This window comes from Girardinichthys multiradiatus, chromosome 18, assembly GCF_021462225.1.
Source record: "Girardinichthys multiradiatus isolate DD_20200921_A chromosome 18, DD_fGirMul_XY1, whole genome shotgun sequence".
Lineage (NCBI taxonomy): Eukaryota > Metazoa > Chordata > Actinopteri > Cyprinodontiformes > Goodeidae > Girardinichthys > Girardinichthys multiradiatus.
The window spans coordinates 11,484,255-11,499,823 of NC_061810.1; the positions used below are offsets into that span (position 1 = coordinate 11,484,255).

General features: G+C 39.9%; 1 protein-coding gene across 3 annotated transcripts; it reads right to left on the reverse strand.

Moving 5' to 3' along the window:
* Positions 1 to 1,026: 1,026 nt before the first annotated feature.
* Positions 1,027 to 14,918, reverse strand: LOC124884656 (TRPM8 channel-associated factor homolog). Of its 3 annotated transcripts, none has more exons than XM_047392699.1 (13): positions 14,335 to 14,918; positions 13,315 to 13,421; positions 12,388 to 13,177; positions 11,693 to 11,909; positions 11,302 to 11,593; positions 9,921 to 10,222; positions 9,571 to 9,745; positions 6,599 to 6,690; positions 5,493 to 5,703; positions 2,593 to 2,829; positions 2,266 to 2,489; positions 2,010 to 2,123; positions 1,027 to 1,882 (listed from the first exon to the last, which is right to left on the reverse strand). In XM_047392699.1, the coding sequence occupies exons 3-13, from the start codon at positions 13,032 to 13,034 to the stop codon at positions 1,649 to 1,651; spliced, it is 2,745 nt and encodes a 914-aa protein (XP_047248655.1). In that variant the 5' UTR covers positions 13,035 to 13,177; positions 13,315 to 13,421; positions 14,335 to 14,918; the 3' UTR covers positions 1,027 to 1,648. The 3 variants fall into 3 exon arrangements, with proteins under 3 accessions (XP_047248655.1, XP_047248652.1, XP_047248653.1); XM_047392696.1 differs by having other exon boundaries at positions 6,599 to 6,693; XM_047392697.1 differs by lacking the exon at positions 13,315 to 13,421 and having other exon boundaries at positions 6,599 to 6,693.
* Between the last annotated feature and the right edge of the window lie 651 nt (positions 14,919 to 15,569).

A 15,569-nucleotide genomic window follows, 5' to 3' on the forward strand; every position in this document is an offset into this window, starting at 1 on the left:
GGTGCTAAACTTCTGCAAACATGTAAACTGTGGGTCTCTCACAGGTGGAATGCAGCTGGCTGGAATCAGCATGGGAGCTAAAATACCACATGTATGCAAGGGGTAAATACATATAGGCAGACACCATCGGACTTCCAAATTACTTCAACTCACCATCTGGATCGGAACCAGCTGCAGTCCTCTGCAGTAAAGCTCACCCTCCTTGCCGTGTTATACATGTTACCGGGACGACAGTTCAGACGCCGATAATTTCAAGAAAAACTACAAGTATAAACAAGTAACTTAAATATGGGGTAGTACCCCATATTTAAAACATTATAAGCAGAGCAGACGCTAACCAACGTTCACTGGTAATCGGAGAAGGCAGGTGCGTTCGCTGACACATGGACAACTCAGCTTCAGTCGTTAAACAACAGCTTATCACGTAGGACAGCCACTAGGGTGGCCAATGTTACTCCAGGGAGGCCAGATCCAGCACCACGGAGACAAGGAGCAAAGACAAAGAGATGTCCCGGAAGAGTTGTCTCTTTTCAGGTTGAGTTTGGGCAGCAGAGAGAAAAAAGAACTTGACCCTGCCTGCCACCTTTTAGCATCTGGTTTAACATCTCTCAGTTTACTTGTGGGCTGAGACAGAAACAGGTCTGTGACTGCATTAATCATCAATTTGACATTTGGACAGCAGGTTTGCATTTAATTAGTCAAATGTTTTTTTGAAATAACATTTCAACACTGAGTATTTCTGTTTCCATGACCAGTCACAGAAACAGAAATATGTTGTCTATAATTGCAATAAATGCCATATGGTTTCAAATGAAATTAGCAATTATGCTAAATAATGCCGTTTTCAGTCAGAATAATTGAGATTCCAATTTAATTGCACACCCCTAACAAGCAGCAAATAAACAAAGTAAATCAAAAATCCCAATCAGTAGATTCTCTTTTGTTCGTTCTTGTATATGAGCTAGCATTAGCACTGCAGCACAGATAGCTATGACAGGAAGGTAGAAAAGAAGCTGTTTAAAATAGTCCAGATATTATATTTTTATTGATTTTTTAATGTGGCAACTATTAAGCCAGTTAAACACTGTAGTGGGTGACTTTATTAGTTCTTCCAGCAATGAGTAACACATAAGACTTTAACAAGTAAAATAATATAATTAATCGATCGACAAACACATCAGTAAAAGTACATGCTAATATAATTTGTGTAGAACATTAATACAGGATTTATCAATATCTCCCAAGGGAAGATTGATCTTCCTGTGTGTGTATTCCTCAAAGTATGTAACTTATAATGGCCCCTTTCCTTTATGAGATCTTTGTTACTATAAACATAAATATCTCCTGAGATCATAAGTCAGGGTTTGATTTTTGCCTCCAACTCAAAGAAATAAAAATGGAGTTATACATTACCCAATATTTTATATTCTTTCCTCCTCTTCCCTGGAATACAATAATAATAGTAAACTAAAAAGTGTCTGCGAGATATACTTGTCTTTTTAATGTCTTAATGTCAATACACAGAAAAATCAACAGGCCTAAATGAATTTCCCCAAATTATAGCTCATTACATAATTATAGCTAAAAAAATTGTTCCTCATAATCATGTCTGTGATCATAAAGATCAGCTGTCTGCCAGGCAGTCATGCTAGACCATCGGGTGATCGGTCCAGGCAGGCAGGCTGGATAGTTTCTCCTCAGTGGCCTGTTCAATAGGCCACCCCCAGGCTTTGAAGAATCCAGTCAGGTTCATTCCCACAGTCTGGGAGAACGTCTCGGCATAAAGATTCATCTTTCCTTTGTTGTCATTGGGGAAGCTGTTCATCTCATGGTAGGCAGCAAACACCTTCTTAATGGCATCCCAGCCAAACTTCTCCTGGAGCTATGAGGAAAAAGACAGAACTTAATTATTTAATTAAAACTATTAATAATTATGAAAAGCTGCTGTTGGGTTTTTGATTTTTTGGGGAGATTGAAGAACAGTTTATCTACAGATATAATCCTTTTACCTGCATGTATGTCTCCAGGGCCACCCACACACTCCAGCTGCTGAGGTTCCTGCCTTCTTTAATATAGTCCTTGACTCGTTTATTTCGCTCTTCCAAAGTCATTGCTGGATGAGCCTGCAATAAAGACAGTAAAGCCATGCAACTGTGTAATAGAACTTAGTAATTATAAATTAAATATTGAGAAAAGAGACGTTGTGTATAAAGTTTAGTTCATAAAAAGACCAATTTAACTATTTAAGCTAGTGATTTCCTTTACCTTTTCCCTGTTGATGCCAAAAACCACTTCATGCACATACACTGACCACAGGTTGCATGTGCACTCTGTGGTGTGTGAAGGGAACTCCCAGCAGCCTCGCTGTTGGTTGTGTCCCAGTTCGTGGATGGCACCCCACATGCCTATTGTCCTAGCATGTGTAACGCTCACCAAACCCTCTGCAGAAGCCTTATGTGCCATAATAGGATAACCTGCATGCATCCAACCTGAATAGAAAATGAACTCCTTAAAAAAGCATGCAGTGCTGAAGCACTGTTTGGAAGACTCATAAGGATAAAGATTGCTGTATGAAAGCCAAGAAATACCAACCATGAGAAATTTGAACATCTGCTACAAAACGCTCTTTACGTGGAAATTTGTGGGGTTTGGCAGCCAGGTCAGCGATGGCCTTCATGATGTCATTCCAAAGGGCCGCCAACTCATTGGGGTGCTCCAGCTGTCGGACTGCCTCCGACGGTACGGTGAGGATGATGTTGTCAAACTCCAACTCTGCCCAAGGTGAAGGAGCCATGCGCAACAACGACCAATCAGCTTCAGTTGTTACACCTGAAAAAGGAGAAAATGGAAGCAATGAAGAAACACTGAAAAAAAGAACAAAAACCCTGGTGTAATACAGCTCATGAATGAATTCAATCTGTCTTAGAAGTCAGAGCTGGTTATTGATGGCATATCCGAGTTGAGAGTGTTCTTGTTGAAACTCAGAAAACCAGAACCATTTTCCATTTGTTTTAGTGCTAACTGCTGCAAACAGTAGATCCTGATCATATATTTTTCTCCATTTTATGCGTTCAAATACTAAAGGAACATGTTCACTAATTTCCCAGTTGAAATTCTGGCTTAAGGGAGCACTCCCCTTAAATTCCGACAATGAACTTGGAAAACATGACTGCTAAGTACAAACAGAACAATTTTTTTACACCTCCACATGGGTAAAGATGACGTGTTGCCTGGAACAGAAGACCGCCACTGTCCATTCTTTTCAACAGATTGTTGTTACATCCAAAAAGGAGCGAGTGGGTACTCACATTTTTTCCAAAAATCCAGCCAGTCAGGAAACATTTATCAGATTTGTGAGAAGAAATAGAGGAAGAGGGCATCTCCTTGGATGTTGAAAAAACATTCTGTGTGGTTGAAAAATTCCTTGGTACAAGATTTTGAAACAAAAATTTCACAGTGTTGGTTTCCAAAAGGTCTGGGAAACCATGGCTCTGGTAGAGTCAGCAGCCAAAATATCAAGCGTCTAAATCAAGTGGCATGTGTAAAATCTGCAAAAACAGCAGGCGCAGACTTTTTAGCACGTTTGCCCTCATGAATATGCAAAACATAACACAATGACCCAAATGCAAAACTATATGTGAGGAGGAAAGGCAAATGTAATTCCTTACCACTAGCAATGTGAATTATCAGGCCTAAAACAGATATTGGGTGCTGTTTTTGAAGATGGAACACAAAAGACCAGCCAAGGGCATCTCAAACCCCATCACAGACTCCACACAAGAGTAAAAAAAAAACCTTTGTCTATTGCGACAAAAAGGGCAAAGTTGGAATCTGATCAGCGACAGAACAAGACTTGAATAAACATTGGGGCAGTTTTCAAGCAATGGAGGGAGCTCAGATCTGCCCTGGGAATGAAAAAGGACCAGCAGTTGGCCCTCTTTTTACTAAAAAGGTAAGATACTAAAAATACACGTATTATATACATTGAACTAAACAAGTGATAAAAGTTATTAAGTGAAATATCTACGTTATTGGCCAACTAAAAGGGTAGCTACGTTTTTCTCCTAAAAAAATTTATTTGACTATTGACTCAAAATGAAAAATTTCCATAGAAACTAAAATATTTCTATATAATATTAGATAATGAAATAATACTTCTAACTTTCTTACCTCAGAAGGGGGCAGACGTCTGCAAGAATCATGGATCTTGCGCTATGCTCCTTTAACATAGAAAGGATGATTGAGACCAAAGTTGGTGTGATTGATCCCCGACAATTGTATGTGGTCATATGCTGGCATCATCAAAGCCCCGCCCTCTGAGATGATGAATTCACTTTTTTTTACTTAGAAAGGCTCCTCTCTGACCCTCTTGACCTAATCAACTTGAAAGTGTGTCAGAAGACAGGTAGCAAGTTGGTCTAATGTCGTTTGGAACACTGAGACTGTACTCTGGAGGGTGTGGCCATGGCGGCATGACAAAATGAGACGTGACACCGTGGCCATACGTTTGGCTCTAATTTCCACATATATCATCCGATGCGCACCAAATTCAATATGATAAATCTTAGTCCAGCCCCCAAAAGATATCCAGTGACATATTTGGTGAGCGTGGCCTAATTCCTGCACAGCGCCCCCAAGAAGGTTTTTAAAAATCAGCCCCAAGCCGTGCTGTGACCGAGGATTATGAAATTCATTACACATATGTATCTTCTAAGGACATGATATTTTTAAAGCACAAAAAGAAATCTTTATTAATCCTTTACCACTAAACACGAAGTGACCACAGTTTCTATCAGGAAGGTCAAATTTCGTCCAAATTTTTAACACTTCTTGCCAGGCAAAACTCAGTAAGATTGAAGGTGATGTAAAGGCTTGCTCATGTTACTGTAACCTTATTTAGTGCTTTTCTAGTCATACTGACCATTCAAAGCACTTTTAACTAAAGCCCTATTTACAGAACCCCGTTCACAGCGCACAGACATTCATACACCGTTATGAATGTCTGTAGTCAACTTGTCATTGAGTGCCTTGACCAAGATGAATTAAGGACACATTTACAGGTAGTGGAGTGGGGGAAGTATGAATCAAACCCTCAACTTTCATACGGTATGACAAATAGTACTTCCAATGATCTTTTAAGAATTTTTGCTAAAAGTGGTAATTCCCTACAGAGGTAATCTACAGAAGACTGGGCTCAACATAGCACACTTTTAAATCCTTGGATGGGTCACTGGCCTGTTAGGTTTCAAAGGTGTCGCCCTCAAACAACATTTCTGCTGAATTCCCCTTCTTCACTGAACAATTCACTATATACTGTAAATCTTACTGTAAATACTGTAAACTAGGGACTTTGTTATCACTACCATCACTTTGTTTGGCCACTGTTTTGTGCCCTGATGCCTGAGGTCAGTGTTAAATGTGTAAATTAATACCTATTGACTACATCAGGACAGTCTTCATTGGGACTCCCATTCTTCGATCACCACACTCACCTGATTTATAATAGGGTGCAGGAACAGCCATCTGCACAACAACCTGCAGCCCTTGTGCCTGTGTTTTGGGTGGGGCCACAAGGTAAATGAGTCCTCCCCACAGGTTCCACACCTGTATCATCTCAGAGGTGACAGGAAAGCGCTCGTGGACACGTGGAGCTCTCTTTAACTCTGCAGCATTCAGATGATCTGTTTGACAGCCTATCTGAATCTGTGGGTAGAATTAAACACAGGTTAAAGCTTTGGAAGCATCATTTAATCTCCTTCTGGGGCAGAGTTATGTCTCCAAAAGCAAATACAGCAGACAGGTCCAGTTTTAATCCAGATAGAGAAACCTTCCTAATTCCAGAAAAACGTGTCTCACTTGAGTACATTCCTATAACAACTACAGCTGATCAGAGTGAAAACATTAACAAACACCACCCCCATGTGGCACTGTTGTAGCCAGAACTGTGGTAGGATTGGTACAGACAATGTGGTGGCCTGCTGCCAGTATCAAGACACATTAAGGTTTCATAAAGTTAGGGTTTATTAAAAATCATTAAAGCTTTTTGTCATGCCGTTACGTTCAGAATGACCGGAGTTTGGAGCACAGTCGCTTAACAATGACCCAGTTTTATCTGTTTTTCTGTCAATCACTTCTATATATTTCTCTTGTTTACAAGAATGTTGGGTGTGTTTGGAAACTATAAGAGTTCCTCCGCTTTCTGTTATCAAGGTAATGCTAATCTAAAACAATAAGAGGTTAGAGAGGCATGTCTTTTTACAAGCGGACTAAATGAGCATACATCCTATCTTACCAACTAATATCAGCTTGTTAGACCCCCCCAACTCTATTATTTAAAGAGAAAATTGGCAAATGGCATTATAATCTCAGTAATAAGCATGTATTTTACTACATGTTTGCTTTTGCTAAATTCTTTACCTTTTTTTTAAAAATAAGTAAAGTTGAATATTTTAAAACAACCTACGGTTTAGCTTACACTGACTTTAAATTTCTCTCACTACTTCAGACTAAGATTAAATCATTGATTTAATTTAATCATTGCTCAAGCTACGGGTTGGGCTGTTAAATCAACAAAATTATTGGATTTTGTGTAAAGTACCTGCCATCCTTTGTTGACGATCTCTGCTGGTATGGCCATGTATGTCTTCATACCCGGGGAGAGGTAGAGACCTGTGCTGATCCACTCCTCTCCTTCTGATTAACATAATAGTTCAAAGTTAGCAATATCTATGTCAGTGATTATTAAGAAAGCAAGTAACTTACTTGGACAGGACGTTTCACAAAAGGCTTTACAGTAAAAAACTAAAATAAACAGAGCAAACGACCCTATTTAACCTAGTGGGTAATGCAGCTTTCTCAATGGACAGTTATAATGAGTGACGCGAACATTACGTTGCAGTAACCAATGTGGGATGAGATGAGAAGATAAATGAGCATCTCCATATCTGTGGAGATACCTCCCTTAGCTTGATAGTGATTTTATGTAGGCATTAAAGAATGACTACTTGAATGAAGTACCACCCCTAGGTTTCTTAGTCTTGAGCAAACCTGCTAATGATGAGGTTTCTGAGATTCAGTTTCCTTCAGACAGTCTATGGATAGAAATTGAACAAACAGTATGTACGAAATTTGTATTTCATAAATTCCATTTATCAGTATTTTAATTAAGCAGCACATACATTGTACATTGTAAATTGTAAATTTGTATATTCTGTAATGCAAAAACAGAACAAAAGAGCAAAGTGTACCGGAGTCAAATTCCTTGTTTGTATGCACGAATTTGGCAATAAAGCTGATTCTGATTCTGATCTGATTCAAAAGTACCCTTATTAGTAAATCTCTGATAGCTTGGTAGGATATATATCAAAATGAATAGGCCTTCAACTCTCCCATGCAGACGAACATCCAATTGAAACAACCCAGACATAATATAAAGGGGCTATTTAACATGGAGCAGTAAAGGAATAAATCATTTAGAGGATATTTTTGATGGAAAATACTTTATACCCTTTAAAAATCATATAAGATTCATATAATAGATTCATAATACATTCTTTGAGTATCATTAACTGAAATCTATTATCCAAATCTCCCACTTTAAGATTTAACAGATAAACCTAGAAATTATATAACTTGCTTCTTTAAACCATAACCCACAAAGCACCTCTCAAAACCTGACATAAAACTCAGATTTAACAATCTCACTTCCTATCAGTAAATGGGAAGTTAATTTATCTACCAGTGCAGATTTTAACTTTTAGAGTAAAATTTGCACAAATAATTTTAGAATGACCCAAATGACATCCTTTAGTCTATACAATGGAAAATCCTTACTAGAACACACTGCACAGAACAAGGGACGTTCCAAATGGGTTTCTCACTTACTAACACATGTCTAAACTAAATGGGAGATTTACCTGATGACTATTTACATGCTCTATGGCATTGTCCGCCTGTATTTGGCTTTTGGCTAAAAGTATGTGGAGACCTGTCAGCATGCCTGAGTACACAGTCCCCATCTTCCCCTGACTTTGCTTAGTAGATTTGGAAACGAACAGATGCCACACTCTTCTTGCAGTTCAAAGCATTGGAAATTAAAACAATATTGAATAAGAGTAAACAAAGCTTAAATATAATTTATTTAAAAAAAATTGCTACAAGATTTGTTTCCATGGAGAGAATGTCTGCTTAAACGAAAAGCGACGGGGTTGGGCCGTGGACCAATGTGCCCTTGTGTCTAGCCTGCTGCTGCTCCTGACTGATATCGTTGTATTGGTGTGGGCATGGGTGGGACAAGCAGGGGTCTGGTTGGGGAGGTAGCCCCCAGGGGGATTCGTGCTGGCGCCTTGGAGCCCTTCCCTTCCTTCCTAACATATGCAACACCGCATATCAGCAGGGTCTTGAGGTATGGGGAGATGGTTCTTGCAGGCATGCAGTGCCCCCTCATCTGCTATGCTTGGTCCCATCCTGCACCTCAATTTTAATACACTATAGGCACTTAGGTCTATTACCCAAAGGCAACATATTCAGGATAAACAGAAATGGTCCCAGCACTGACCCCTATGCCCCTTTTCCATTAGTACCTAATCGAGTCAGGTTGGATTGGGTCAGTTTAGCACGGTTTGATTCATTTTCCATTACAGTTGTGTACCATCTCAATGGGGGTGGGATCATTAATAGCAAGGCAGCCCCACAGTCTGAAGTGATGTGATTTAGAGACAAAAACACTGTTACATATACAAAAAAAATCCTCAGAGAGCAAAGTGTACCGGAGTCAAATTCATTGTTTGTCTGTACAAACTTGGCAATTAAGGTGATCCTGACTCTGATAAACACAAGAACAGCCTATACTGCTATACAGCGAGACCCAAAGCACCGTGGATAAGTACAGGAGAGAGAGGGAAGCCATGTTGTATCAAACAGAAGGATACGAAAGAGGATGTGTGAGGGTAAGCTAACGCTACCTAATGCTAGCTTGCTATAAAAGTGCTCGTATTCACAATTATCACAGCAGAAAACAATTTAACAGTTGAAAATATTAAGTACTGAAATATGCTGTTAGTATTGATGCCCCCCTCCCCCACCCAATCAGTAGCTGACAGTCTTCTGACATCACGTTTTCTGTGCAAATCGGAGCAGTTGGAACCACAAGCAAGCGGGTACTAAAAATAGTAACTGTTACGTGGAAAAGCCTAAAAAGCGAGTTGAACCATAGCGAACCGCTCTAGTGGAAAAGGGGCATTATCTAACACCACAACCAGAGGGATCAGACAGAGTCTGAAAGAGAGACAGAACTCCTATCCTTAAAGTAAAATATACACCAGTCTAGGGCCACACCTGATAAGCCCACACATTCACCTAACCTATTTATAAAGATGTGGTGATCAATTCTATTGAAGTTGGAGCCAAGTTTAAGAAGTACAAGTAGAGAACAGTTTCCAGCATGGGCGACCATCTGTATTTCATTTTCTTTTATTAATATCACATAAAAGACCAAACATGTATATTTTATTTATGCCATGAGTTACACATGAATTGAGGAAAATTATAAGAAATTTACAATAAAAAGACCTGCTGTGTTGATGTCCATCTTGACCCTGTGATTGTGGACAACTGGCAACAGTGGATTATCCTTAATGAGGTAAGGCAGGAGGGCGTCTGGATCTGGGCAAACCTTATAAACCTCCGTCCCAACGTGGAGAAGTAGGTGTTCTTTGGGGCTTTTGACAGGGCAATTCTCACTCACCTTGAGTGAGTGAAAATGACAATGAGAGGTTATTGTATGATACCCATGGTCATAGAGTATGTTTGTAACTATGATAACTTGGTTTGATATAAAAAAAACCCCTGAAAATTCAAATTTTTTTTAGCAGTTTTAGAAATACTTTTTATATTCTAAAAACATGTTATTTTGAGCTCACCTGTGGCAGGCCGGACTTTTTTAAGATGTCTGTGAGGGTTGCAACCACCTGAGAGTAGTGGCAGGAGTCATGAGCCTTCATGTTCAAGTAGGTGGCACAATCGCTGCCCAGCTTTTTGAGAAATTCCTCCTCTTGTTCAGTGAGTGTTTCCTCCACAGTTACATGCTTAGCAAAGCGGTGCAGAAGGTGCCGGAAATGGTAGGTATCTTTAATGACCTGGGTGGGATCAGGAACCTTGTATGAACCTGCATTAATAGTTGTTTTCAACAGGCTCAACCCCATTCGGTTCAGGATTTTGTTCCCTGAAAGACATCCAACAGGTCAGAAGAACACAGAGCAACACAGAAACACACAAACTGCAATATTCATACATACACTCAAAATCAAATAACCTAACATGCATATGCGTCCTGCACGGTGTTGGGCTGTGAGCACAACCCCTATTTGAGGACGTCATGCCCTCATACCATCCTCATGGAGTCTGTTTCTAACTGTTTGTGAAGACACATGCACATTTGTAGCCTGCTGGAGGTCCTTTTGCGGGGCTCTGGCAGTGCTCCTCCTGTTCCTCCTTGCACAAAGGCGGAGGTAGCGGTCCTGCTGCTGGGTTGTTGCCCTCCTACAGCCTCCTCCACGTCTCCTGGTGTAGTGGCCTGTCTCCTGGTAGTGCCTCCAGGCTCTGGACACTACGCTGACAGACACAGCAAACCTTCTTGCCACACCTCACATTGATGTGCCATCCTGGATGAGCTGCACTACCTGAGCCACTTGTGTGGCTTGTAGAGTCCGTCTCATGCTACCACGAGTGTGAAAGCACCACCAATATTCAAAAGTGACCAAAACATCAGCCAGAAAGCATAGGTATTGAGAAGTGGCCTGTGGTCCCCACCTGCAGAACCACTCCTTTATTGAGTGTGTCTTGCTAATCGCCAAAGATTTTCCCCTGTTGTCTATTCCATTTGAACAACAGGATGTGAAATTGATTGTCAATCAGTGTTGCTTCCTAAGTGGACAGTTTGATTTCACAGAAGTTTGATTTACTTGGAGTTATATTGTGTTGTTTAAGTGTTCCCTTTATTTTTTTCAGCAGTGTAGTCTCTGTTCAGCCATGTTCAAAGAAAAAAAACTCATTTAGTACTACATAACTGCTGGTACACATTTTCAGATGTATTATATTTTAAGAACATTTCAGGCCTTCCCAGAACCATGTTTCATTATAGAACTAAATGAATATCAAGGAGTGGGTATTTATTTTAAGGCTTTTAACATATCTTTACCAGGGCTGCCAATAAAAGGTGAACGGTGCTGTATATGCAGACCCACTAGAAATATACTTGGCATTCATCATGAAGTTTTATAATAATTAATTCAGGTTTATTACCTCCAAAATCTGTCATTGGGTTTTTCCCACCATGCGACTGTGCCCAGTACCAGGCATGTCCACCAATCAGAAGACCTCCTCCCTCTGCTACAAAGTTCTGAATCTCTTCCCAGTGCTCGTTGGGGTTCGATGGAGACACAAACACACTCAGGTCTTTCTTGAAGCCTGTTTTCTCCATTTCTAGACCTGAGTCAGTAGCTATCTTAATGCCATTGTTCAGTCCTACGCCAACAATGCCCCTGCGGCCTTCATCCAGCCAGTGAAGGGCATTCTTCCAAAATGAAGCATTTTCCTGGTTTACAATCAGATGTTACAAGAGAAAGAGAAAAATTTACCCATGTGTTCTGATAAATTTTGAAAAGTTTTAACTCAGGTCTCTCGTGGACTTTACCTCAGCACTCAGAACTCCTTCATGTCCAGCAACGATGACCCGACCTTGACCATAGTAAGCTCCGGCCAGGAATGCCGGTCCACCTCCCGCTGTAGCAATCGGGAATGATAATGGGCCATGGACCAGAACCTCTGAAGCTAGAGAACCATTTGGGATGGCAAGCTCTGAAACGCCATGGAGTAAGAACTGCAAGTCATCCTCAAAATCCTTCCCTATTCTGTATTTGAAAACAGAAGCGAGTGAACGAAGAGTCATTGAAAATCAAAGAATTGGATCAGATATTTTATATCATTAGACTCAGAAAGGTGTCAGAAGTGAACAGGTCCACTTCAATAGTGAGTAAAGGGCTGCTGGCTCAGATTTGTTAAATACTATTACCTCAGTGTACTAATACACAACTGCATTACAATTTGTCAGCTGAGACTTAAAAATGTTCAAAACAATAGCTTTGCCTACATTTGAAAACTAATATTTTCAAAAAACAAAATTCCAAAAAAGATGCAAACATTTATAAAAACATTTCACTTTAAACTCCTATATCTATAAACATAAATTAAGAGCACAGCCTCACTGTTAGGGAAAATGTTTGTCTTAAAAGTCAAAACACAAAATAAAATGTTTTGATCTGATCTTTTAGTTTCAAAGGGAAAACTTGACTTTCAGAGTAAAACAGAAGAAATAGAGTATATGCTCACACTACAGCCATCCAGGAGGATGGGATCTGTGGGTAGACTGGAAGGTGCTCCGCCTCACCCTGATTCTTAGAGAAGTAGATCCCCGCAACCCCAGACACCTTGTTTCCATCAAAGTAATGCAATGTATTCTCCTTTGGGTGATCCGCAGCCCAGCTCCAAGCCTGGCCTCCTAATAGCACCCCTCCTCCAGCCTTTAGAAAGGCCACCAAGTCTTTTGGGTCAGCACCAACACTGTATGCATCTGTCACGTACACGCCAGACTTCAGATTACTACTAAAGGCCCCCACCACTTCTACTTGGAAGGTGGAGCTGCTCAGGTTATCGCTGACAACCTTCACGTTTTGATGCACGGCTACAGAACGGTTGTCTGATCCGTCGCCCCGCAGCCAGATCAGGGCGTTCTCCACCAGAGCAGGAAAAGCAGTCAGGTAGCCCTCATGACCCAGGACAACAATCCTCCCACGACCATACAGAGATGCGGCCATCAGAACCTGACCTTTGCTGTTCATGGCTAAAGGAAAGGCATGGTCTCCGATCAGCAACAGGTCGCTGGGGACATAGGGGCCACGGAGGTCCAGCTCTCTCAGGCCTTTCGTTAGAGACATGTAGGACGTCTCATGGTTGCTTTGGACGGTTGGATTGGACATGGTGTGATCTAGTTCTACTTGAAAGATCGATGAAGAAAATGTAGTGCAGGATAGTCTCCAACAATGCTTTCAGTTGAATCTGTCAACACGTCAAGTTTAACAGGTGCTCCTCGATGGATGAATGCAGGTTCAGGCTGTCAGACCTACAGAAGGAGAAAAGATTAAAATACAAACCAATACTGAGAGAACTTGTGACAGTCGGGATAAAACACAAACATGTAAACCCACAAAGATAAAATATGAAATATCTGTTCACTAGTTTGCTTCACAATATGCATACCTGAAAGCTGAATTTTTATTCCTGATAGGTAGACAGAAGCTTCACAAAACACCAGCTGTCAGCACAGAAGCAGGAATGTAAATGACAGCTGAGCAGGGAGTGACCACCTGAAGGATAATAACAAGAGGAGGAGGGATTTATTATTGTTTACAAATGCTGATGAAGACATCAAGTAAAACCTGCTTATCATGTGGGATTTAATCTGTATTTGAGAAAGATGACAGTACAAGAATGCATGTCAAGTACATAAAGAAACACACCCTGGACATGAGTTTTTTTCTTTATTCAAATAAATAGTTTTGCACAGTATCCTACTGCTGTATTGAAAAACTAGTTTTACAAAAATCAATTTAGAGCAAAACATTTTTGTTTTGTGTTCATGCCATCAGGGAAAAAAACACATACAACATATGACATGAAAAACACAACTCAACAAAGATTTTTTGCTGTTTTCTTTTTTTTTTACTTTTTGACTTCCACAAATGTATTCTAATCGGACTGAATGGAGAATAAATAATTACACAACCAAACAGCCTTCGACAAAATTAAACGGGTATATCAGAAGGAGCACATTTTATAATGCACAAGACCGCGAAATATAGTAAGTTTTACATGAATTAAAAAAGACAGAAATTAGCTGAATAGTGGTAAAACGCACAGTTGCGTAGGCCTAGTACGTAGCAGTCATTGCGGAACACTAAGGTGTAATCCACTTTTCTACACGAGCCTATTTGCAGAAGTACCGCATGTACAAAGAAAAACTAGCTTGCAACTAAACAAATCATTAGTTTCTTCATTGAAAACGGTCCGAAAAGGGAAAGCAAATTTGTCGGGTAATTTTCTAAGCCGCGTTACAAAATACACCCAGAAACTCCAACGCAACAGGGCGTAAAAAACTGTTATGTTTGCCTTTACAGATGCTCTAAAATAGTTAGTAAAAGTAGCTAAAAGCGGCTACAAAACCTCACAAAGATAAAATATGAAATATCTGCTCACTAGTTTGCTTCACAATATGCATACCTGAAAGCTGAATTTTTATTCCTGATAGGTAGACAGAAGCTTCACAAAACACCAGCTGTCAGCACAGAAGCAGGAATGTAAATGACAGCTGAGCAGGGAGTGACCACCTGATGGATAATAACAAGAAGAGGAGGGATATTCCTGTTACCACACCCTGATCTAGACATCAAGTAAAACGTGTTTATCATGTGGGAGTTAACCAATATTTGAGGCTGATGAAAGGACAAAAAAAACTTGGGCAGTAAAATAAAGAAACACACCCTGGGTATGAGTTTTTTTTCTTTCTCCAAACAAGCATTAAACAGTAATTTAACATGCACAATACTCTGGGAAAGCAAGCACACTTATTAAATACAGAGTTAAGCAAGACACAATTTGGGGACATCGTTTGGAGAGAGCTAGGTGTTTAAACTTCCGCTGTGTCGGTCTGAAAACGCTGGTCTACTTAGAACCCCACAGTGGTAGAAATTATTTACTTTTGGAAGTGGCAGTAAAAGGCATAAACTGGTATGTGAATGGTTCAGAATGGATACACAGGAGGATAATATGGACTTTGATGAATGGACGCCAGTAAGTAGAGGGAGAGGAAGAGGTAAAGCAGAAGAAGGGAAATTGTTAGACAGCCAAAGGAGTAAAAGAGAGCTGGAAGAAAACAGTTCTGAAGAATGTAAAATAATATTAAAGATAAAAAATGAAGAAGAAAAAGAGAACCTGAGTCCTATTTCACTATCTAGAGAAATAAAAAAAAAGATAGGAGATGTTGAAATGGTGAAGGTCTTGAGAGATGGAAATATACTGGTGTTGTGTAAAACCGAAGAACAAAGAAGAAAGGCTTTACAAGTGGAAAACATTTGCAAGAAAACGGTGACAGAGAGGAAGATTATAGGAGAAGATAAAATCATTCGGGGGTAATTTATGGCATTCCTCTGGAGGAAGATATAGACAAGTTAAAAAAAAGCATTGTTGGTGCAAAGATAAAAAATCTCAAAAGACTGACAAAAAATATAAATGGAGAAAGAGTAGGAAGCCTATCAATTTTAATAGACTTTGAAGAAAAGGTGTTGCCACAAAATGTTAAAATAGGATATCTGAGTTTTTCTGTGAGGCCTTTCATTCCTCCACCACTAAGATGTTTTAAATGTCAGAGATATGGTCATATAGCAGCTGTCTGTAAAGGAAAACAAAGATGTCCAAAATGTGGAGAAGATGACAGAATTGAAGATTGTGGGGAAGAA